At 44.9% G+C, this 26,828-nt stretch overlaps 1 protein-coding gene across 1 annotated transcript in view; it reads left to right on the top strand.

Moving 5' to 3' along the window:
- The window catches only part of LOC141098266 (intelectin-1-like), a 58,235-nt gene that overhangs the window by 14,971 nt on the left and 16,436 nt on the right, over positions 1-26,828 (top strand). Inside the window, exons 3-6 of the mRNA XM_073585901.1 lie at positions 7,709-7,956; positions 14,265-14,423; positions 15,511-15,631; positions 15,730-15,833. Coding sequence (XP_073442002.1) covers positions 7,709-7,956; positions 14,265-14,423; positions 15,511-15,631; positions 15,730-15,833 — 632 coding nt within the window. The remainder of the gene's footprint in view (positions 1-7,708; positions 7,957-14,264; positions 14,424-15,510; positions 15,632-15,729; positions 15,834-26,828) is intronic.

Here is a 26,828-nt window from a genome sequence, read left to right as displayed (position 1 = left end):
TACTACATATATGCTACATTCATACAACATACATATATACAACATATATACTTCATATATACTACATTCATACAACATACATGCATGCTACATACATACTACATATATACTTCATATATACTACATTCATGCAACATACATGCATACTACATATATACTACATTCATACAACATACATACATACTACATATATACTTCATATATACTACATTCATACAACATACATGCATACTACATACATACTACATATACACTCACTGGCCACTTTATTAGGTACACCATGCTAGTAACGGGTTGGACCCCCTTTTGCCTTCAGAACTGCCTCAATTCTTCGTGGCAGAGATTCAACAAGGTGCTGGAAGCATTCCTCAGAGATTTTGGACCATATTGACATGATGGCATCACACAGTTGGCGCAGATTTGTCGGCTGCACATCCCTGATGCGAATCTCCCGTTCCACCACATCCCAAAGATGCTCTATTGGATTGAGATCTGGTGACTGAGGAGGCCATTTGAGTACAGTGAACTCATTGTCATGTTCAAGAAACCAATCTGAGATGAATCGAGCTTTATGACATGGCGCATTATCCTGCTGAAAGTAGCCATCAGATGCCTGTTCTTAGCTGAGAGGAGTGGTACCCAGTGTGGTCTTCTGCTGCTGTAGCCCATGTGCCTCAAAGTTCGACGCACTGTGCGTTCAGAGATGCTCTTCTGCCTACCTTGGTTGTAACGGGTGGCAATTTGAGTCACTGTTGCCTTTCTATCAGCTCGAACCAGTCTGCCCATTCTCCTCTGACCTCTGGCATCAACAAGGCATTTCCGGCCACAGAACTGCCGCTCACTGGATTTTTTTTCTTTTTCGGACCATTCTCTGTAAACCCTAGAGATGGTTGTGCGTGAAAATCCCAGTAGATCAGCAGTTTCTGAAATACTCAGACCAGCCCTTCTGGCACCAACAATCATGCCACGTTCAAAGGCACTCAAATCACCTTTCTTCCCCATACTGATGCTCGGTTTGAACTGCAGGAGATTGTCTTGACCATGTCTACATGCCTAAATGCACTGAGTTGCCGCCATGTGATTGGCTGATTAGAAATTAAGTCTTAACACACAGTTGGACAGGTGTACCTAATAAAGTGGCCAGTGAGTGTATACTACATTCATACAACATACATACATACTACATATATACTTCATATATACTACATTCATACAACATACATGCATACTACATACATACTACATATATACTTCATATATACTACATTCATACAATATACATGCATACTACATACATACAACATATATACTACATTCATACAACATACATACATACTACATATATACTTCATATATACTACATTCATACAACATACATGCATACTACATACATACTACATATATACTTCATATATACTACATTCATACAATATACATGCATACTACATACATACAACATATATACTACATTCATACAACATACATACATACTACATATATACTTCATATATACTACATTCATACAACATACATGCATACTACATACATACTACATATATACTTCATATATGCTACATTCATACAATATACATGCATACTACATACATACTATACATACTACATATATACTACATTCATACAATATACATGCATACTACCTACATACTACATATATACTACATTCATACAACATACATACATACTACATATACACTTCATGTATACTACATTCATACAACATACATGCGTACTACATACATACTACATATATACTTCATATATACTACATTCATACAATATACATGCATACTACATACATACTATACATACTACATATATACTACATTCATACAACATACATACATACTACATATATACTTCATATATACTACATTCATACAGCATACATGCATACTACATACTACATACATACTTCATATATACTACATTCATACAACATACATGCATACTAAATACATACTACATATATACTACATTCATACAACATACATACATACTACATACATACTTCATATATACTATATTCATACAATATACATGCATACTACATACTACATACATACTACATATATTCTACATTCATACAACATACATATATACTACATATATACTTCATATATACTACATTCATACAACATACATGCATACTACATACATACTACATATATACTTCATATATACTACATTCATGCAACATACATGCATACTACATATATACTACATATATACTACATTCATACAACATACATACATACTACATATATACTTCATATATACTACATTCATACAACATACATGCATACTACATACATACTACATATATACTACATTCATACAACATACATACATACTACATATATACTTCATATATACTACATTCATACAACATACATGCATACTACATACATACTACATATATACTTCATATATACTATATTCATACCACATACATGCATACTACATACATGCTACATAAATACTACATTCATACAGCATACATGCATACTACATACATACTACATATATACTTCATATATACTACATTCATACAACATACATACATACTACATATATACTACATTCATACAACATACATACATACTACATATATACTTCATATATACTACATTCATACAACATACATGCATACTACATACATACTACATATATACTTCATATATGCTACATTCATACAACATACATGCATACTACATACATACTACATATATACTACATTCATACAACATACATACATACTACATATACACTTCATGTATACTACATTCATACAACATACATGCATACTACATACATACTACATATATACTTCATATATACTACATTCATACAATATACATGCATACTACATATATACTACATTCATACAACATACATACATACTACATATATACTTCATATATACTACATTCATACAACATACATGCATACTACATACATACTACATACAGTATATACTACATTCATACAACATACAAACTACATACATACGTCATATATACTACATTCATACAACATATATGCATACTACATACTACATACATACTACATATGTAGTACATTCATACAACATACATACTACATACTACATACATACTACATATATATTACATTCATACGTACATACTACATACTACATACATACTACATAAATACTACATTCATACAGCATACATACATATTACATACATACTACATACATACTACATATATACTACATTCATACAACTTACATACATACTACATACATACATACTACATATATACTACATTCATACAACATACATACGTACTACATACTACATACATACTTCATATATACTACATACATACTACATACATACATACTACATACATACTTCATATATACTACATTCATACAACATACATACATACTACATACTACATACAATACATTCATACATTCATACAATACATACATATAGACATACTGTACATAAAACATGGAGTACATACTCACCATAACTTGTCACTTTGTTCCCCGAAGCTACTGTCATCTGTGAAAAAATATGAAAATAACAAACAAGCAATATACTCCCTGATCCGCAGAAATCCACGAGTGTCCCACGATGATCTCCCGTGGAGAACAGCAGCATCAGCTGATGCGACCGCTCTCTATGGGGCTCCAGGAATACAATGATGGGAGGTAGGTATCGTTCCGCACTGTAATCCTCCACCACTGTAAAAAAAATAGTCCCTAGTCTCACTTTTGGCATTGCTGTGTGAGAAAGTTCCCACGAAGCATTTGCCATTAAGTGAGACTAGGGACTATTTTTTTACAGTGGCGGAGGAGCCCCCTAGAGAGCGGTCGCATCAGCTGATGCTGCTGTTCTCTACTGGAGATCGTCGTGGGACACTCGTGGATTTCTGCAGATCAGGGAGTATATAGCTAGTTTGTTTTTTTCATATTTTTTCACAGATGACATTGGCTTTGGGGAACAAAGTGACAAGTTATGGTGAGTATGTACTCTATGTTATATGTATTGTATGTCTATATGTATGTATTGTATGAATGTATGAATGTATTGTATGTAGTATGTAGTACATAGTATTATGTAGTATGTATGTATGTTGTATGAATGTAGTATGTATGTAGTATGTATGTAGTATGTACTGTATGTTGTATCTATTTTCTATGTCTGTAGCATGTTGTAGTATGTATGTAGTATGTATGTTGTATGAATGTAGCATGTATGTAGTATGTATGTAGTATGTATGTTGTATGTATGTTGTATGTCTGTAGCATGTTGTATGTATGTATGTAGTATGTATGTACTATGTATGTATGTTGCATGAATGTAGTATATATGTAGTATGTATGTAGTATGTATTATACATGTATGTATGTTGCATGAATGTAGTATATATGTAGTATGTATGTAGTATGTATGTTGTATGTATGAATGTATTGTATGTAGTATGTATGTTGTATGTCTGTAGCATGTTGTATGTATGTTGTATGTATGTAGTATGTACTATGTATGAATGTAGTATATATGTAGTATGCATGTAGTATGTAGTATGTATGTTGTATAAATGTAGTATATATGTAGTATGTATGTATGTTGTATGAATGTAGTATATATGAAGTATGTATGTAGTATGTAGTATGTATGTATGTTGTATGAATGTAGTATATATGAAGTATGTATGTAGTATGTAGTATGTATGTATGTTGTATGAATGTAGTGTATATGAAGTATGTATGTAGTATGTATGTTGTATGAATGTAGTATATATGTAGTATGTATGTATGTTGTATGAATGTAGTATATATGAAGTATGTATGTAGTATGTATGTATGTTGTATGAATGTAGTATATATGAAGTATGTATGTAGTATGTATGTCTGTTGTATGAATGTAGTATATATGTAGTATGTATAGTATGTATGTAGTATGTAGTATGTATGTAGTATGTATGTTTTTTTTTTTTTTTACATTCAACACATTAGCCGGATGATGGGACTGCTACTGTCCCATCATTGGCTAATGTGTCAATCACTGTCATTGTAGCAGGCATCGCCCAATGGGACTTGTAATCCCATCGGACGATGCCTGCACACACACAAGACCCCCAGCATGCCCGCACAGACCCCCGACAGCCGGCACAGGCCCCCGGCAGGCCCGTACAGACCCCCGGTAGCCGGCACAGGCCCCTGGCAGGCCCGTAAAGACCCCCAGCAGCCGGCACAGGCCCCCGGCAGGCCTGTAAAGACCCCAGACAGCCGGCACAGGCCCCCGGCAGGCCCGTGCAGACCCCCAACAGCTGGCACAGGCCCCCGGCAGGCCCGTACAGACCCCCGGCAGCCGGCACAGGCCCCCGGCAGGCCTGTAAAGACCCCCGACAGCCGGCTCAGGCCCCCCGGCAGGCCCGTACAGACCCCCGACAGCCAGAACAGACCCCTGGCAGGCCCGTACAAACCCCCGACAGCTGGCACAGGCCCCCGTCAGGCCCGTACAGACCCCCGACAGCCGGCACAGACCCCCGGCAGGCCCGCACAGAACCCGCCCGCACACACAGACACTCACAGTGTCCGCCCACGCACCGCCCACACTCTTCCCCCCTCCCGAAATGGATGTACAAGGAAAGAAAGGGATGTTTTTAATTCCGATATTTCTGTCCCATTGACTTGTATGGGACTTCCGGTATCGGAATCGGCGATACCGATACTTTTTGGGTTATCGGTCCGATCCAATCCGATCCAATACTTCTCAGTATTGGATGGTATCGCTCAACACTAGTGTTGGGTCATCCTTTTCTGTATCAGAAAACGCCCAGGCTAGGCACAACCAGAGTTGGAGCTGAGGATGCAGTGCTTGTTGTGGTTGCTTCACTTCATGTAGCGACTTCTCTGCACTGTGACACTGAGCAAATGGCACCAGCAAAACAAAATGTCCGCTTTTTATATGGCCCGGGACATGTGACTTCGGCAACCAATCCATGAAGGCCTTGTGTTATGACGTTGTGGATGGTTTCTGCGCCCTGATTGGTTGCCGGAATCAACACACAGAAGGTTAAGTGAAAAAAATTTGTAATCTCTTCAGACACTCCTTTAAACCCTCCACATCCCCTCCCCTCATCAAACACCTCCCCCGTCAACCCCCTGCTATGATTGACCGAACTGTGAATGACTTTTGACGACTTTGAGTAAAAATGCTTGTGAAAGCGAACTTGAATCTGAATGTGCTACATTCGTGTCGAAGTTGAGATTGGCGAATGTTTTCCGAACATGTTCACTCATCTCTACTCTCAAATACTCTGATCTGATTGAGATCCAAAGAAGAGGCCAAATAAACATCCTAAATGTCATGATACACAAATCAAATCTGAGCTAAATTTTGCAATGTAGCAAAGCATGCGATAACTGAGAAAGGGCCCGTTGCCATTAGGGCATACAATTGCTATGAACTGGTGGTCTCCAATAATAATGTTCAGATGTATAGTAGGTTTTCTAGCAGGTTGTTCAGCTAGACCACCCTCTTCCACTGCTGTCCAGTTCTGATAGTCATAAACCTTTTATAAGTGATTAAAGAATAAAAACCACTGACAGGTGAAATGAGTACCATAAATGACTTGTGGCAATGCTCTGACACCTGTCAAAGAATCTATAATATAATACTGGAGGGGTAGTGGATTATACCTGCCAAAAGTAGTTATGGATGCACATAGATCATTGATGAATATGAGATCTTGTCTGACCTATCAGAAAATGTATTCCAGTAGAAATTAATGAAAAAAATAATGCTGGCTTAATAAAAATGTTTCATAACAGACAGTACATCACAGTTTGCTGCCAATGGAGCTGCTTACCTAGAGATATGTCATAGTGCCATGTTAGTCACTTCCCACTGATGAAAGTCCCTACATTGGTCATTTAAGCATCAGAACTGGACTACAGTAACTGTACTCCCTAATTGTTGTACCTTTTTTATCAAGATATTGCACTGTGATTAACACTCAAAAAAATGTTCAAGAATAGTTTGAGGGACTTAATAAAGAAAGGTGTTTTCTTTCCCTAAACATTATCCCAGATTTAAATCAAATTGAGCATCAGTGAGATTTTCTGGGCAAATAAGTCTGATACATGGAGATTGCCTTACAGGAAAGATCTGTTGCTTATGTCTTAAGGTACTGTCACACTTAGCGATGCACCAGCGATCCCGACCAGCGATATGACGCGGTCAGGATCGCTGGTGCATCGCTAAGTGGTCGCTAGTGAGCTGCCACACAGGCAGATCTCACCAGCGACATAGCAGGGGTCGGGGGTCGCTACTTACCTGTCAGACGAGGCGATCCTGACGTCCTTCCGCCCGCGTCCACGCGTCACTCGTCGGCGCCACAGGAAGCCCAGCAGGAAGCTGACGAGTTCTCGTGCGATCAGCGATAGCCAGTGGGGGAGCCGGTCGGAGGTAAGTGTCAGACATAGCGATATCGCAAAATCAGTGACGTTATAGCGATATTGCTAGCGATATTGCTTAGTGTGACAGGCCCTTTAGTATCAGATATCTTGCATCATTCAAAGGGTCAGAACTGTTTAAGCATCACACATGTGTTGGTGTTTTTAATATCAGTACAGATCGGTGTAAATGTATTTGCGGTTTGTGTAAGTCACTCATGTATTTGACTAAGTTATCCTATTATTTAGATGGAATATACACACTGACCACTGAAGCTGGGACGTCATACCAGACCTACTGTGACATGACTACAGATGGTGGAGGTTGGACACTAGTGGCCAGTGTCCATGAAAATGATATCAAGGGTAAATGTACAGTGGGAGATCGATGGACCAGCCAATCAGGAAACAATGCCAACAAGCCAAAAGGGGATGACAACTGGGCTAACTATGCCACATTTGGCCAACCTGAAGGAGCAACCAGTGATGATTATAAGGTTATTATTTTGAATACTTGGACAACAATAATTTTATTACATTTACATTTTGTCAAACCTTGTAAAGTTTCAGAGTGACCCTCTCCCACTATATGGCCATTAATTTCTTACTGACAAAAGGAGTCCATGTACATCATATGACCGTTAAGGAAGTATGGAGTTGGAACAGGAGCTGAACTTGTGCCTACGTTAGCAAGATAACCTCTTTGACGCTGTAGTTAGATGTTAACAAGGTATCTGAGTGATCAGACAGAAGTGGGATGGACCTTAAGAGATTGCTAAGTTTACAACACAACGCATTGCAGAAGTATTTGTGTATCGTATGCATTGCAGAAGTATTTGTGTATTGTACCTGTGATCAAGCTATTAAAGTTTCCAGTTACCTGGAAGACAAAATATTTAATATAACAAAAAGAATTAAGACAAAAAACTAAAGCCAAAAAGTTAGTTAAAGTCCTCTCTTATTCCTATTATTAAAATAACAAAAATATTGGAAAATTAAATATACTTAGAATTGTGGTGTCCAGAAAAGACAAATCCATTCAAAAGCTACAATTGCCCTGCAAAAACAAGTCCCAACACAATTGATTAAACAAAAAAAATTAAAAAGTCTCAGAACAAGGTGAAAGAAAACAAGTATTACCATCTCTTTCTTTAAAATATTAAACGTTCAAGAAAATTATATAGATGTGGTATTGCTTTAATTTTACTGACCCGTAGAATAAACGTTGTGGCAGGGCTGAGGGTCGTGTAATCGATGGGAGATATGTGTCTCATAAATGGCTTGTCTCCATAATGTAAGGCATAACAAATATTGCTGTATTATTATTGTTTGAAGGACCTGTGGGAGGTCACAGTCATGTGACCAGTCAGCTGCTGGGTTCGTGGGTGTGGCTACACCCTTATAAAGTGGTCTGCTCTTGAACCAGGCAGCTGTATGTGAGGGGGTATACACCTCCTGTGTGCGCTGAGGCTAGCGGACTGAGCCTGAAGGAAAGGACATATGATGTTATTTTGTCTCCTGAACTGATGGCTGTTTATTTTGGTGATGTGCTGTTTGGTTTATGACGTAATAAACTGAATGAACTTTAAGGGAACCTGCCTCCTGACTGTCTCCCATCACAACTAAGCTAGTAGAATCCCTAGAATTGGTGCTAGGCGTGCAGGCAGAGTTCCCAGCAGAGACTTGAGACCGTTGCTGCATGTCCTGGGTAAAGTTTTCAGCGAGGCAGCAAGCTCTAAATGGAGGACATGCTGAAACACCTGGTCCAGGCCCAGACACAGCAACAGGAGGCCAACAGGCTGTTCTTACAGCAGCTCCAGCAGAGCCAGCAGGAGCAATGGCAGCAGAGCCAGCAGGAGCAATGGCAGCTGAAGCAGCTTCTGGCAACCGCCATCCAGGAGGGCAGGACGAGCGCCCCAACCCCAGGTCCAGCTGATGCCACCCACGTCACGAAGGTGGTAAGACGCGCATTGCAAGAAATGACCCCTGAGGATGATGTGAAGGCCTTCCTGACGGTGTTTGAGAGGGTGGCTGAGAGGGAAAAACTTCACCCAGAGCGGTGGGCAGATGTACTGGCCCCATACCTAATGGGGGAGCCCCAGAAGGCGTACTTTGACCTGACTGTACAAGACGCCAGAGAGTATCCCAAATTAAAAGCGGAAATTCTCGCACGCTTGTGGGTAGCAATGTCTTCCAGGGCACAGCGAGTTCATCGCTGGGCCTATCACTGGGACAAACCCCCGCGCTCCCAAATGTTTGATCTGTTGCACCTGGTTCAAAAATGGCTGCATCCAGAGTCGGCTTCCTCTGCACAGATGGTAGAGCGAGTCGAGATGGATCGGTTTGTGTTTTCTCTGCCGAGACCTCTACACACTTGGGTTGCCCAGGGTGATCCCCAGAATGACGATGAACTGGTAGGACTGGTGAAGAGATACCAGGGGATGGAAGGCTCATTGGGGAAGCAGCCCATTCCGTATTGGGGTCCCAACAAGGGGCGGAGTCCCAAAAAAGGGGTGGGTCGTCCAAGGTCAAATGGGGCTGGGGAGGCAGTGCCCAAGGTCCCCACGGGTGATATTGTTTGCTGGAAGTGCCACAGGCCTGGACATATAGGTGCCCGTTGTTCCCAGACCACCGAGCAGATGGACTGCAGCATGGGACGTCGTAGTTCATACTACACATATCCAGCTTGCAGTGTGAATTTGCCACCTAACGAGGGGCCACAAGCGTGTCCAATGAAGGTGAACGGGCGAGCCGCAATGGCGCTTCTAGACTCTGGGAGCTTGGTGACCCTTGTGAGGGCCAGTTTTCCTCTCGACCTACTCCCGGGTAAAAAGATTGGCATTCGGTGCATACATGGCGATGCAAAGGACTACCCTATGGCCAGGGTGAACATTGGAACAGCGCATGGCACCGAGTCGCCTGAAGTTGGCGTTGTTCAAGATTTGTTGCATCCTATAATTGTTGGCCGGGATTTCTGTCTGTTTTGGGATCTGTGGGGGAAGGGTTCTGAGTGTGCTAGCAAGAGCAGGGAACCAATCCACCCCAATGAGGTATCGCCACCACCAGAGGCAGACGGGTTTCCTTTATGTGTCCTTGTTGGGGATGAAGAGGAAGGGTCCCCTGTACCTGACATCCCGGAGATAGGGGTGGCCGGGGAGAATTTTGGGACTGCCCAACATAGGGACCCCACGCTGAGGGAAGCCTTTAACAATGTCACCGTCATTAATGGGGAGCCGGGAGCAGACACAAGGTTTCCCTATTTTATGTTGAGTGGGGAATTGTTGTACCGGGTCATGAAAATAAGGAAGGAGGCGGTAGAGCAGTTAATAGTACCAGGCCCCTATAGACGGAAAGTGTTGGACATGGCCCATTCACACATCTTGGGGGGACACCTGGGGGTGGAAAAAATGCAGGAACGGATTGTACAGAGGTTGTATTGGCCTGGGTGTCACCGGGAAATAGCAAACTATTGCAGGTCCTGCCCGACATGTCAGTTAACTGCCCCCACATCTCATTTTCGGAACCCTCTTGTGCCACTGCCCATTATTGAGGTGCCATTTGAGACAATTGCCATGGACTTGGTCGGTCCCTTAGTTAAATCAGCTCAGGGCCATCAGTATATATTAGTCATCCTGGACTATGCCACACGCTATCCTGAGGCCATTCCCCTGAGAAACTCCTCCGCGAAGAGTATAGCCCGCGAGCTGGTCCATGTGTTTTCCCGGACGGGTTTGCCGAAGGAGATCCTGACCGACCAGGGGGCACCTTTTATGAGCAAGGTGATGAGGGAATTGTGCAGTCTTGCAAATCTCCCAGTTGAGGACTTCAGTGTACCACCCGCAGTCAGATCGCCTTGTTGAGAGGTTTAACAAGACACTGAAGAGCATGCTGATAAAAGTCATAGAGAAAGATGGTAGAGACTGGGATTGTCTCTTACCGTATTTACTGTTTTCTATCCGTGAAGCTCCCCAGGCCTCCACGGGGTTCTCGCCCTTCGAGCTTCTGTACAGCCAGCATCCGTGAGGTATCCTAGATATAGCCAAGGAAACCTGGGAAGCCAAAGTCACACCCCACAGAAGCGTCATTGAGCATGTGGCACTGATGCAGCAGAGGGTTGCGAAGGTGATGCCCACTGTTAAAGAACATCTCCGCCAGGCACAAGAGGCTCAGGCCAGGGTCTACAACTGGTCAGCCAGAGTGAGGCAGTTCAAACTGGGAGACCGAGTTCTCATGCTAATCCCGATGGTGGAGAGTAAGTTCTTGGCCAAGTGGCAAGGGCCATATGAGGTTGTGGAGAAGCTGGGAGACGTAAACTACAAGATCCACCAACCCAGAAGACGGAAGCCATACCAGGTTTACCATGTCAACCTCATCAAGCCGTGGCAAGATAGAGAGCCAGCGGTAACTCCGTGCTTGATGGGCAACCTAGAAGGTGAGGTTGGAGCGGTTACCATAGCGGAGATGCTATCAAAGGACCAGAAACAGCAGTGCCGGGAGTTACTCCAGAAAAACAGGGACCTGTTCTCAGAGTTTCCGGGGTGCATGAAGGTGGTGGAGCATGAAGTTCTGACTGAGCCACATGTGCGGGTGAGCGTGAAACCATATCGTATTCCTGAGGCCCGGCGAGAGGTAATCTCCATGGAGGTGCAGCATATGATGAAACTCGGGGTAATTGAGGAATCCAAGAAGCGGCTGGTCGAGCCCGATTGTCCTGGTCCCAAAACCTGATGGTGAATGGAGGTTCTGCAACGATTACCGGAAACTGAATGAGGTCTCCAAGTTTGACGCTTATCCCATGCGACGCGTTGATGAGCTCATCGAGAGACTTGGACCTGCCAGGTACATAACCACTTTGGATCTGACAAAGGGATACTGGCAGATCCCCATGGCACAGGAAGCCAAGGAGAAGACGGCATTCTCCACACCAGATGGGTACTTCCAGTATGTCCGGATGCCGTTTGGCCTGCAGGGAGCTCCGGCAACCTTCCAGAGGGCTATGGATAGAATCCTTGCACCTCATAAGCTATACGCTGCCACGTACCTGGATGATATCGTCATCTTTACCCCGGACTGGGAGTCTCACCTGGAAAAGGTCCAAGCAGTGTTTGACGCTCTAAGGGAGGTGGGGTTTACAATAAACCCGAAAAAGTGTGCCTTGGGTAAGGAGGAAGCCAAGTACCTCGGATATGTAGTGGGGCATGGCGAGATCAAACCCCAAATCAATAAAGTGGAGGCAATTCAAACATGGCCGAGACAGCTGTCAAAAAAGCAAGTTAAAGCCTTCCTGGCGATTGTGGGATAATACAGGAGGTTCATCCCAAACTTCGCCACAATTGCTGCACCTCTAACTGATCTGCTTAAGGGGACAAAGTCAGTGATGGTCAGCTGTTCCGAAGAAGCAGAGTCAGCCTTCCAAGAAATGAAGGGAGCTCTTTGTAAGCAACCCATTTTGGTGGCCCCAGACTTTAAATGTGAATTTATCCTCCAGACAGATGTCTCAGATGTCGGGGTAGGAGCAGTCCTTTCCCAAGAGATACGTGGGGAGGAGCATCCTGTTCTCTACTTGAGTAGGAAGTTGACTTCTTGTGAGAGAAATTACTCAGTTGTAGAGAAGGAGTGTTTGGCCATAAAATGGGCAGTGGATACATTACGGTACTACCTGGTGGGACGGAAGTTTAGATTAATATCCGACCATGCCCCACTCAGGTGGATGAGGGAAACAAAGGGTAAGAATGCTAGGGTCACCCGCTGGTTCTTAGCCCTACAAGACTTCAGCTTCCATGAAGAGCATAGGGCTGGGAAGCTACATGGGAATGCCGATGCCCTCTCCAGAATCCCTTGCCTGGTAGGTGAAAGTGCCAAGCCCCACGGCTTTAGGCAGAGGGGAGAGGTATGTGGCAGGGCTGAGGGTCGTGTAATCGATGGGAGATATGTGTCTCATAAATGGCTTGTCTCCATAATGTAAGGCATAACAAATATTGCTGTATTATTATTGTTTGAAGGACCTGTGGTGAGGTCACAGTCATGTGACCAGTCAGCTGCTGTGTTCGTGGGTGTGGCTACACCCTTATAATGTGGCCTGCTCTTGAACCAGGCAGCTGTATGTGAGGGGGTATACACCTCCTGTGTGCGCTGAGGCTAGCGGACTGAGCCTGAAGGAAAGGACATATGATGTTATTTTGTCTCCTGAACTGAAGGCTGTTTATTTTGGTGACGTGCTGTTTGGTTTATGATGTAATAAACCGCATGAACTTTAAGGGAACCTGCCTCCTGACTGTCTCCCATCGCACCTAAGCGAGTAGAATCCCTACAACGTTAAATGCAATTTTCACATAAGGAACACCATAAAAACAAAGTCCATGTAACAATGATTTTTTCTTGTTAATTTCACGCCAAAAAGATTTTATTTTCCACGTTTCAGCATAATAAATCCCAGCCTTAAAGGTGATTTTGAAAACTACAACCTGTTTTGAAAATGTAAGACCCAAAACAGCTATGTTCATAAAAAAAAGGCTAATAAAAATTAGGTAATTTTTCTTTTCTTAATTTTCATTTTTAAAGAGCTTTTGAAAGCCTATGCATTTAATATTATTGATACTTCAACACTTTGTAATTTATCCAATGACTAAGGGGCATAGTAGAAATACGCCACAGTATTTTATCAGGAACAAGATATTTGTATTAACATTATATGTTGAATACACTGTAAAATAATACAGTAATTGTTTTGCATACAAATCCTGTTAAAATGCGGTCTCAAGGAAGAATCAGTTTGTATGTCTATTATATCCCAATTTGTTTCTAGAACCAAGGATATTATGATATTGTATCTAAGGACTTGGGATTATGGCATGTACCCAACAAGACACCCTTGTCTAAGTGGAGAAAAGATGCTATCCTAAGATACCGCACAGACAATGGTTTCTTTACCGAGGAGGGTGGAAACCTCTTCCATCTGTATAATGTAAGTAATCAGCCTGGTCGCTATGACTTATATTGGATTTATCATCTTAAATTTCAGTGGCATTTTCAATGTTGGATAATTCTGGACTTTTGTTTTTGGAATATGTGGAAACCATATCACTCTAAGCACAAAATATAACATTTTAAGCAATAGAGAACTAACACTAAAAAAAGTAATGCAAGAGAAAAAAACTAGGAGACAAAAGAGCGCAATAGGTTCTTATCCGATGGTGATGGAAAGGTAGAAAAGGTGAGACCACTCACCTGGTGTAGCTGGAAATTAGCAGCATAAGATAGGCACGTATTACAGCTACTGCAGGACACCGGTCACATATGGACCCAGGAAAGATAAAGAGCAGGAAGGAGGTGTCATGCGCTGATGATAAGAGCTTGATGGCAGGATAAAATTAAAGAAAATGTTATTGTTTAGGTTTACAGGTCAACATGTTTTGAGGTCCCACATTACCTCTTCATCAGGACAAAAACCTAAAGCTTTAGGTTTTTGTCCTGATGAAGCGATTGTGTGAGACTTTGAAATGCGTTGACCTGTAAACCTGTACAATAAAATTTTCTTTGATTTTATCCTGCCATCGAGTTCTCATCAACAGCGCATTGAATGACACCTCTTTCCTTATCGTTAACTAAAAATGTAATGACTCTCAGCCATTTGAAAACAGTTTACCAACAAATCTTTAATCAGGGCTGGACTGTCTATCTGGCAATTCTTTCAAATTCCAGTTGGGCTAATGTCCAAATTTCCTCCACTGCAAGGTGCTGTAACTTCCTTTTTTGGTAAGCCATTGTAAACGATTCCAATTCCCTGTCAGTTATTTGTAGCTCCATCACCTCCCTTCTAACCTCATTCCACATTCTGCAAGGTCAGCAGAGATAAGTTGTGTAATGTGACTACAGAGAGAAGTCGATTAAGTGGAGGCCTGAACAGATGATTATAGGGATGCAGAGTATTACACTACTTCTGATTTTATATTGATGACCTATTCTAAGGATAGGTCACCAATATTCAAACACTGAACAACCCCTTTAAACTATGTTTTAACACTACAAATGTTTATATAATTCTCTCTTAGATATATCCAGTGGTGTACAATGGTGGAACCTGCCCAGCAAACAATGGACCTGCCATTCCCGTCGTATATGACTTTGGAAGTGCTGAGAAGACCAAAGCATTGTATTCGCCAAATGGACAAAGTAAGGTCATTTTTATTATGTAGTAAGATAATTACAGTCTACATAATTACAAGTACTAGACTAGTAATTATGACAATTAATTGTTTTTCTAATTGCAGAAGAGTTTGTTCCTGGCTTTGTCCAGTTCCGGGCTTTTAATTATGAAAAAGCTGCCCTTGCTCTATGTCCTGGAGTGAAGGTGACAGGGTGTAATGCAGAAGCTGTGAGTATTATAATCCAAATACAATACATTCAATACTGACATTGATAATATCGGTAAAATCTAAACGCAGATATCAATCATCACTTCGCCACTTTACTGGCCATTAAATTGGATTTTAAGATAGCAAAAATACCCTACATCATTAAAGGGTTGAAGAGTTGCTCTTACGCCTCTCACTTCAGCATAGAGAGGAGAGCTGAGTTGATGACATCTAGTGAGGAGTGAGCACTAAAATGTTCAGATGCTCATTACTTGTAACAAGCTTTCTGTATTGCTCGAGTGCTCGTCTCGAGTAATGAAAATGGGAAACGCGAGCATTTTTCCAGTGGACCTTCCCAGGAGATCTGGTGGGCATTAAAATTGCTGAAATGGCTGAAAAAAGTGCTCAAATGGAATGGCAACAGCATGGGGAAGATGCTTGGACACATCTCTGTCTTCCAAAACGCTGCTTGAAACAATGTTGTCACAGTATTACGCTACTTTTACGGAGTGACAATATCATCCAAACTTGAATACAAAATGGATTTTACAGAAAAAGATGTTAAGAAACATTCTCTTCTGTATAATGACTTGTATATAAGGCAACATAAAAAAAGTGAGAAGAAAAATCTCCATCCGTTAGGCTAAGCATTCACTCCATCTGTTAGGAATAACTGTCATGGATGCAATCGTCCTCCTCTGGTTTCCAGACCTCCCTCGCAGTCTGTCCATGCTGGGGCGGAGCTATCGTACACTTGGGTGATGTGACTACACATGATGGTTTCTCGTGTGTGGAAGTAGTGATAGATGAGGGAACATCACGCTTCCCACTTGTTTCGTGGCCCGGGAGACATGGGATGCTGTGTCTCTCGGTTGCCAGGCAATGCAGGATGCTGCCTTGTCTGGTGTAAGCCAATGATGGGAATGTGTGCACAATGCTGTACAGATGAGCAGGGAGACGCTTCCTGGACATGACTGGGAAGAATGCATCACTTGATTTTCATCATTAGCCTTGGGCCTGCTCCTTTCCAGTACAGTGCTGTTTATTAAGGTCACTTGCATAGTGGTGGGATGAGTGATGGTGAAGTTCAAGTTGCTTCTTAGTAGTTGCTTATGGTCTCTTATTGTTCTTTTTTCTTAACTTTTGTTTTTGGGTTCCCTTTTGCTTTTTGTTTTAGTTTAATGCTGCTAGCTTAGGACTTACTCTTGTATCCTGACTATAACATCGTTCGCATCACCAGACGTCAGCTTCCCTATGACAACAGTTTGGGAAGGGCTCTGTAAAGCCTTCCTCCTTATGGGGAGTGGGTGAAGAATATCCAGGCCCTTTAGACTTGCCTAGGAGTGAACACTTGTGCCAAGTATGTCTATTTGCCTATTTGCTGGTCCGGTGCGAGTTGCTACCGAGGAGAATAAATCATGCGCATAAAATCATTTTTTATAAAGCATATACACACACATGCATTAATTCTTATCTGACTAATAGGATGATGCCAGCTGACCAGAAATGCATCCAACCACAAGGACCACTTGTTATATAATTAACAAAAAAGTGTGAAACAACTGAAAATATCTATATATATATATATATATATATATAAACGCCTTATCGTGTGTCTGTAACCGAAATCGCGGGCCGCTGATTGGTCACGGCCGCCAGGCCCCCGCCAGGCCGCAACCAATCAGCGACAGGCGCAGCTGTTTGTAACGGTAAGCTGCGCCTGCTGCTGATTGGTCACGGCCGCCAGGCCGCGACCAATCAGCGGCAGGCGCAGGCCTTAATCTGTAAAAAAGAGAATTAAAATAAAAAAAAGTTATTCTCACCTTCCAACGGCCTCCTGTCTTCTTTCCACGCGCCCGGACTCGCGTTCCCAGTAATGCTTTGCGGCTTAGACCGCTGATGACGTCACTCTTGCGAGAGCGAGAAAGAAGACCGACGTCACTCTCGCGAGAGCGAGAAAGAAGACCGACGTCATCAGCGGTCTAAGCCGCAAAGCATTACTGGGAACGCGAGGCCGGGCTCGTGGAAAGAAGACAGGAGGCCGTCGGAAGGTGAGAATAACTTTTTTTTTATTTTTTAATATTATTTTTGCACAGGGCCGCGGCAGTGATTGGTCGTGGCTACAGGGCCGTGACGCTGATTGGTCACGGCTACACGGAAAAGGGGGGTGAGGGGACCATGCATACCAGGAAAGGGGGATGAGGGAACTATGCATACCAGGATAGGGGGGTGAGGGGACCATGCATACCAGGATTGGGGGGTGAGGGGACCATGCATACCAGGATAGGGGGTGAGGGAACCATGCATACCAGGATTGGGGGGTGAGGGGACCATGCATACCAGGATAGGGTGGTGAGGGGACCATGCATACCCGGATAGGGGGTTGAGGGGACCATGCATACCAGGATTGGGGGGGTGAGGGGACCATGCATTCCAAGAAAGGGCGATGAGGGGACCATGCATACCAGGATAGGGGGGTGAGGGGACCATGCATACCACGAAAGGGGGGTGAGGGGACCATGCATACCAAGAAAGGGGGGTGAGGGGACCATGCATACAAGGAAAGGGGGGTGAGGGGACCATGCATATCAGGATTGGGGGTGAGGGGACCATGCATACCAGGATTGGGGGGTGAGAGGACCATGCATACCAGGACTGGGGGGTGAGGGGACCATGCATACTCCAAAAGGGGGGTAAGAGGACCATGCATACCAGGATTGGGGGGTGAGGGGACCATGCATACCAGGAAAGGGGGGTGAGGATACCATGCATACCAGGATTGGGGGGTGAGCGGACCATACATACCAGGAAAGGGGAGTGACGGTGAGCATACATACCAGGATTGGGGTGTGAGAGGACCATGCATACCAAGAAAGGGGGGTGAGGGGACCATGCATACCAGGATAGGGGGGTGAGGGGACCATGCATACCAGGATTAGGGGGTGAGAGGACCATGCATACCAGGATTGGGGGGTGAGGGGACCATGCATATCAGGAAAGGGGGGTGAGGGGACCATGCATATCAGGATAGGGGGGTGAGGGGACCATGCATACCAGGAAAGGGGGGTGAGGATACCATGCATACCAGGATTGGGGGGTGAGGGGACCATACATACCAGGAAAGGGGGGTGACGGTGAGCATACATACCAGGATTGGGGTGTGAGAAGACCATGCATACCAGCAACGGGGGGTGAGGGGACCATGCATACCAAGAAAGGGGGGTGAGGGGACCATGCATACCAGGATAGGGGTGTGAGGGGACCATGCATACCAGGATTGGGGGGTGAGAGGACCATGCATACCAGGATTGGGGGGTGAGGGGACCATGCATACCCCAAAAGGGGGGTAAGAGGACCATGCATATTAGGAAAGAGAGGTGAGAGGAACATGCATACCAGGATTGGGAGGTGAGAGGACCATGCATTCCAGGATTGGGGTGTCAGGGGACCATGCATACCAGGATAGGGGGTTGAGAGGTAGCATGCATATCAGGATTGGGGGTGAGAGAACCATACATATCAGGATTGGGGGTGAGAGAACCATACATATCAGGATTGGGGGTGAGAGAACCATACATATCAGGATTGGGGGGTGCATTATTGCATTATTATTAAATCTTCAAAAATAAACTGCAGATATATTCTAGAATACCCGATGCGTTAGAATCGGGCCACCATCTAGTGTCTTATATTCTAGGTTCTTCAAAGTAGCCACGTTTTGCTTTGATTATTGCTTTGCACACTCTTGTCATTCTCTTGATGAGCTTCAAGAGGTAGTCACCGGAAATGGTTGTCACTTCACAGGTGTGCCCTGTCAGGCTTAAGTGTCACGTCGCTGTCAGATTCAGGGCCTGCTGTCCCGGCCTCGGCCACTAGGAGGCGCCAGACTGTCACGTCGCCATCAGACTTGGGGCCTGCCGTCCCGGTCTCGGCCACTAGGAGGCACCGGACAGTCACATTGCCGTCAGACTTGGGGCCTGCTGTTCCTGCCTCGGCCACTGGGAGGCGCCGTGGTTCGCCACCGAGTGATTGCGGCGACAGAGAAGGGGCTCCTGCGCAGGCATCTGATGGACGCAGGCTCTGCTCCTCTGTCAGTCATGAAGGGGTTGGTGCATCACCATCTGGCCTGGTCCTGGGGGCGGTCCTGATGACATCATCAGTCCGGGAGCCTGTGAGGGATGACCTGATCCCTCAAATACCTTGGGACTGGTCTTGCAAGCCGCCGGATATATTCTTGGTTCCCCTATGTGCTACTGTGTGATTTGCTATTGCTTGACTCTGACCTCAGCCTGGATTTCTGACCCCTCTACTGCCTGATGATTTTGTACCTCTGCTATTCTTCCAGTTTGTGACCTTGGCCTGGATATTCGTCTCTGCTACTGCCTGCCGTTTTTGTACCTTGCCGCCCTCCCGTTTTGTGACCTTGGCCTGGACTGTCGACTCTGCCACTGCCTGCCGTTTCTGTACCTCCGCTGCTCTCCCGGTTTCTGACTACATTTTTGGTTCCCTGCCTTCTTCCCTATTAACGACCGTCCTGCTCTGGCGCACTGCTCCACCAGACAGCCACCCCCTGGGCCTTGCTACAATTCCAGATCCCTGTATAGGGGTTAAGGGTCTCGGGGTTTCTCGGGGTGCTGTCCCTACTGCAGTCCAGATCCGCGGACGGACGTCACATTATATCCGGCCTAAAAAAAAAAATACTGCTTCTTGTGTATATATCCAACATATACAAAAGCAGTCTCCTGGAACTTTTTTTTTCCTTCTCCTGCCTGAGCTTATTTTTGGCATGAACACCTGTTACTTGCTTCAGTGCACAGTCTGGAGGATCACTCTCATCTTCCTGCATAAACATGCTGCAGTCTAGAGACTTCAGGGAGAAAGCTGAATGTTAGAGATCCACACTCCTGGGACATTGGCCCCTGGGCAGCTCTGGCCATGGTTGCCCAGGGGCTCAGGTACTGCCCGCAGATGCGGCTAAAGTTTTATTACCTATCTCTCTTTCATTTGGTCAGAAATCTCTGTGTTTAAAAACTTATGTGGATAGTGGATCTGAAGGAAATTTTATGTATTCTTTGGCAGCTAGGAATCTTGGTGTACCGCTACTAAGACTTAATGCCCCTATTAAAACCACAGCTATTAATGGCACATCTATTATTCAGGAGGGGGTTAAATTTGTTACTGACAAAATTGCCATGTCTGTGGGAGCATTACATACCGAGCTTATGTCTTTTTTTGTGATGGATAATTTATCTTCTGCAGTTATTTTGGCAATGCCGTGGTTACACCAGCACAATCCTGTAATTGACTGGCACCTGGCTGATGTTGTACGCTGGAGTTCGCAGTGTCAGGATAACTGCATATCATTAGCAGTAAACCAAGTTAAGGTTAAAACCCCCTTCATACTGTTTGCTTTCAGAGGCTATGAGGATGTTTTTTCTATTGTAGAATCTGAGAAATTACCACCACACAGAGAGTATGATTGCCCTATAGATCTGATTCCGGATGCCCGTCTCCAAAAAGGGAAAATATTTAATCTCTCCGGTCTAGAGCGTAAGGTCATGAATGACTATATAGCAGATAGCTTAAAAAAAGGGTTTATTAGACCATCCATTTCACTAGTTGGGGCCGGATTCTTCTTTGTAGAGAAGAAAGTTGGTGGTCTCAGACCCTGCATTGATTACCGGGAATTAAACGCAATCACTATAAAGAACCAGTATCCGCTTCCACTCATCCCTGATCTTTTTAATCAGCTAATGGGAGCCCGTTGGTTTACTAAACTTGACCTCCGGAGGGCATATAATCTGGTCCGCATAAGAGACGGCAATGAGTGGAAAACCGCGTTTAATACACCTCTTGGCCACTTTGAGTACCTTGTAATGCCGTTCGGACTCAGCAACGCACCTGCCGTATTTCAGAACTTTGTTAATGATATTTTCAGAGACATTTGTGGGGTGTATTTAGATGACATTTTGATTTACTCTGCTGACCCTGTGACACACGCTCAACACGTCTGTTCTGTGCTGCAGAGACTGCGAGAACACTCCTTGTTTGCTAAACTGGAGAAATGTGTTTTTTGTTGAGGAGGTACAGTTTTTAGGGTACATGGTCTCAGGCAAAGGGTTCCGAATGGATCCTACCAAGATCCAACCTATTAAAGCTTGGGTACAACCCAAATCGCTAAAAGCACTGCAGCGATTTTTAGGGTTTGCCAATTACTACCACAAGTTCATCAGGGGTTTCTCAGAAATTGCCAAACCACTCACGAATTTGACCAGGAAAGGGGCAGACGTGGCCAATTGGAACCCTGTGTTAGGAGTCAGATTTCTGCCCTGACTATGCAGGAATCTAGACCCTCACATTCTGCAGTCTCCTGCTCTCTGTCCACTGCAGAAGAGATTGCAGAGGAGATTGCTTTGCAGCAACTCTCTCCGGAGGCTAAGTCCTTCATCCCATCCTCTGAGCATGCTCGTGGGACGATCTCCCATTGGAGTTCAGGAGTCAGGTGCTCAGGTCCTGCTCCTGATTCCATTGGTCCAGCTCAGGGTTCTGGAGACTTCAGGAAGGTCCCGTTCGCTATAAAAAGTGCGCATGGCTGTTCCGCCATGCGCTAGTATAGTCATACTTGCTGCTGTGTGTATGTTGATGGATGCATGATCTGGTGAATGACTCATTTGAAACCCCTTTCCTTGGATATTGCGACTGAGTGTGGGATTGAGCTATTTAGCCAGTGCCAGCGCACCATTGCTCCAGGCACACTTGCTAGCGTCAGACATCGCGCCTGCTGTTCAGCGGTGTCACTCTGCGGCACTATTCACGCCGCGCTGTAGTAGCAGCTTATTTGGGCATCCGCGTTTGCGATGCTTGACACACGAATAGCTACGGTAGGTCTAGACGGACGTAGTACCGCCATCTTGGGCTACTCCTGTGACCGCATTACCGTGTGTGTTACTCTGAGTATCTGTGACACTAACAGGCTCAGACTTATTGTGTTTCTCTCTGTGTTGCAGCTCTGTGAGTTAACAGAGATTGCCCTGTGTACTCGGGTGACGTCAAACTCTGTGCACACTACCATATTGCTCTGTCATCACCTAGCTGCAGTTTTTCCAACCACCGCACGGTGGACCCCGAGCAGCGAACACACTTTATTTATATTTTTATTTAGTGTGTTCCGCAGTTCATAACACCCTGAGGCAATTCAGGCATTTTCTACGCTAAAGGAGTGCTTTGTGGCCAACCCGGTTTTGGTTCAGCCTAATCTGGACCGCCCATTTATTGTAGAAGTAGATGCCTCTGAAGTCGGAGTGGGAGCAATGCTATTGCAAGGCACTGCATTCCTCACTCAGCTTCGCCCATGTGCTTTTTTTCCCCGCAAATTCTCTGCCACTGAGAAAAACTATGATATAGGTAATCGGGAATTATTGGCAATCAAATGGGCCTTTGAGGAATGGCGCCACTTCCTCGAAGGCGCCAAACATAAGATCACAGTAATTACTGATCACAAGAACCTGACCTACCTGGAGTCAGCTAAAAGACTAAATCCTAGACAGGCAAGAATCATAGAATCATAGAATCGTAGAGTTGGAAGGGACCTCCTGGGCCATCTGGTCCAACCCCCTGCTCAAAGCAGGATTCGCTAAATCATCCCAGTCAGATGTCTGTCCAGCCTCTGTTTGAAGACTTCCATTGAAGGAGAACTCACCACTTCTCGTGGCAGCTTGTTCCACTCATTGATCACTCTGTCAAAAAGTTTTTTCTAATATCTAATCTGTGTCTTCTCCCATTCAGTTTCATCCCATTGCTTCTAGTCTTTCCTTGTGCAAATGAGAATAAAGTTGATCCTTCTACAATGTGACAGCCCTTTAGGTGGGCCTTGTTCTTCTCTAGGTTTGATTTTTTTAATCACCTTTCGCCCCGGTACTAAAAATGTGAGGGCCGATGCCCTCTCTCGCAGTTTTTGCCCCTCACAAGCTGAGGACTGTGAGCCAGTCCCGATATTGGCCAATGGGATCGTTGTGTCGGCAGTGTCTTTGGACCTTCTGGAGGAGATCCGTAGGTCCCCAGAACAAGCTCCTGACACTACGCCCCCCTAAAAATTGTTCGTCCCGGCTACGTTTCGCCTACAAGTTCTTAAAGAATCACATGACTCTGTTCTGGCAGGCCATCCTGGTCTCAATAATACCACCAGATTGGTAACTAGGAACTTTTGGTGGCCGACGGTGGTTAAGGACTGTAAAGACTATGTTTTAGCGTGTGAAGTTTTTGCCCGCGCCAAGTCCCCCCATAATCGCCCTGCTGGCTGGCTCCAGTCCTTGCCCACCCCTGAAAGTCCATGGACCCACATCTCCATGGACTTCATTACGGACCTGCCGCCCTCAGATGGAAAAACGTCTATCTGGGTGGTGGTGGACAGGTTCAGCAAACAATGTCATTTTGTCCCCCTGTCTGGGTTACCTAACTCCGAAACCTTGAGTAAACTGTTCGTTGTGCATGTTGTACTTCTTCACGGTGCTCCGGTAAATAATGTGTCCGACAGAGGTACCCAGTTCGTCTCAAAATTCTGAAGGGCGTTCTGCAAACGCATTGGTATTGAGTTGTCCTTCTCCTGTGCCTACCACCCCGAAACCAATGGTCAAACCGAGCTTACCAACCAGGATCTGGAGCAATACCTCCGCTGTTATGTGTCAGAACATCAGTCCGATTTGGTGGAACATCTGCCATTAGCTGAGTTTGCCCTAAATAATCGATACCAGGTCTCCATTAAGACTACCCCCTTTTTCTGCAACCATGGACTGCATCCGCGCTTTGGCTCATTCTCGGCCAGGATGTCGGAGCTCCCTGGGGTAGAGAAAAATATACATCGCTTAAAAACGATTTGGTCTGAGGTAAACTCGAACTTGAAAGGGGCCCAGGTTAGACAGGCTTCGGCTGTGAACAGACAGCGATCTAAGGGGCCGCACCTGGGAGTTGGAGACAAGGTTTGGCTCTCTACCAAAAACATCAAGCTTAAAGTGCCGTCTGCCAAACTGGGTCCCAGATTTATTGGCCCATACGAAATTATAGAGGTGATTAACCCGGTAGTCATTTAAGTTGCCCAACGTGTTCCACAAGTCTCTCCTCAAGCTGTATCACTCCCCAATTCACCCTGTCCAGTCTCCTCCTCCTCCTGTTTCGGTCAGGGGTACCTTGGAGTATGAAGTCCAGGGTATCCTTGACTCCCACCTTGCGAGAGGCTCCGTACAGTATCTTGTACACTGGAAGGGCTACGGCCTGGAGGAAAGGTCCTGGATCCCCGCGGGGAACATCCATGCCAAAGCATTAATTAGGAGATTTAATCTCCTTCACCTTGACAAACCGGGTTTTGAGGGTCCGGAGGCCCCTCTTAGAGGGGGGGTACTGTCACGTCGCCATCAGACTCGGGGCCTGCTGTCCCAGCCTCGGTCACTAGGAGGCGCCGGACAGTCACATCGCCGTCAGACTTGGGGCCTGTTGTTCCTGCCTCGGCCACTGGGAGGTGCCGTGGTTCACCCCCGAGTGATGGTGGCGACAGAGAAGGGGCTCCTGCGCAGGCATCTGATGGACGCAGGCTCCACTCCTCTGTCAGTCATGAAGGAGTTGATGCATCACCATCTGGCCTGGACCTGGGGGCGGTCCTGATGACATCATCAGTCTGGGAGCCTGTGAGGGATGACCTGATCCCTCAAATACCTTGGGACTGGTCTTGTAAGCCGCCGGATATATTCTTGGTTCCCCTATGTGCTACTGTGTGATTTGCTATTGTTTGACTCTGACCTCAGCCTGGATTTCTGACCCCTCTACTGCCTGATGATTTTGTACCTCTGCTATTCTCTCGGTTTGTGACCTTGGCCTGGATATTCGACTCTGCTACTGCCTGCCGTTTTTGTACCTTGCCGCCCTCCCGTTTTGTGACCTTGGCCTGGACTGTCGACTCTGCCACTGCCTGCTGTTTCTGTACCTCCGCTGCTCTCCCAGTTTCTGACTACGTTTTTGGTTCCCTGCCATCTTCCCTATTGGCGACCGTCCTGCTCTGGCGCACTGCTCCACCAGACAGCCACCCCCTGGGCCTTGCTACAATTCAAGATTCCTGTATAGGGGTTAAGGGTCTCGGGGTTTCTCGGGGTGCTGTCCCTACTGCAGTCCAGATCCACAGACAGATGTCACAATAAGTGGGATTTCTTGCCTTATAAATGGTGTTGGAAGCATCAGTTGTGTTGTGCAGAAGTCTGGTGGATACACAGCTGATAGTTCTACTGAATAGACTGTTAGCTGCTTTTTTCTTGCCATAATACAAATTCTAAGTGAAGAAAAACAAGTGGCCATCAAAGAACACAAGGAATGGACATTAGACCAGTGGAAATCTGTGCTTTTGTCTGATGAGTCCAAATTTGAGATCTTTGGTTCCAACCACCGTGTCTTTGTGCAACGCAGAAAAGGTGAACGGATTGACTCTACATGCCTGGTTCCCACCGAGAAGCATGGAGGAGGAGGTGATGGTGTGGGGGTGCTTTGATGGTGACTCTGTTGGGGATTTATTCAAAATTGAAGGCATACTGAACCAGCATGGCTACCACAGCATCTCGCAGCGGCATGCTATTCCATCCGGTTTGCGTTTAGTTGGACCATCATTTATTTTTCAACAGGACAATGATCCCAAACACACCTCCATGCTCTGTAAGGGCTATTTGACCAAGAAGGAGAGTGAAGGGGTGCAACGCCAGATGACCTGGCCTCCACAGTCACCAGACCTGAACCCAATCGAGATGGTTTGGGGTGAGCTGAACCGCAGAGTGAAGGCAAAAGTGCCAACAAGTGCTAAGCATCTCTGGGAACTCCTTCAAGACTGTTGGAAGACCATTTCCGGTGACTGCCTCTTGAAGCTCATCAAGAGAATGCCAAGAGTGTGCAAAGTAGTAATCAAAGCAAAAGGTGGCTACTTTGAAGAACCTAGAATATAAGACATATTTTCAGTTGTTTCGCCCTGTTTTGTTAATTATATA

The sequence above is a fragment of the Dendrobates tinctorius genome, unplaced genomic scaffold, assembly GCF_039654945.1.
Source record: "Dendrobates tinctorius isolate UK_male_01 unplaced genomic scaffold, ASM3965494v1 ptg000089l, whole genome shotgun sequence".
Taxonomy (NCBI): Eukaryota; Metazoa; Chordata; class Amphibia; order Anura; family Dendrobatidae; genus Dendrobates; species Dendrobates tinctorius.
Note: the sequence above shows the minus strand (reverse complement) of the source record. Positions and strands in the feature narration are given on the sequence as shown.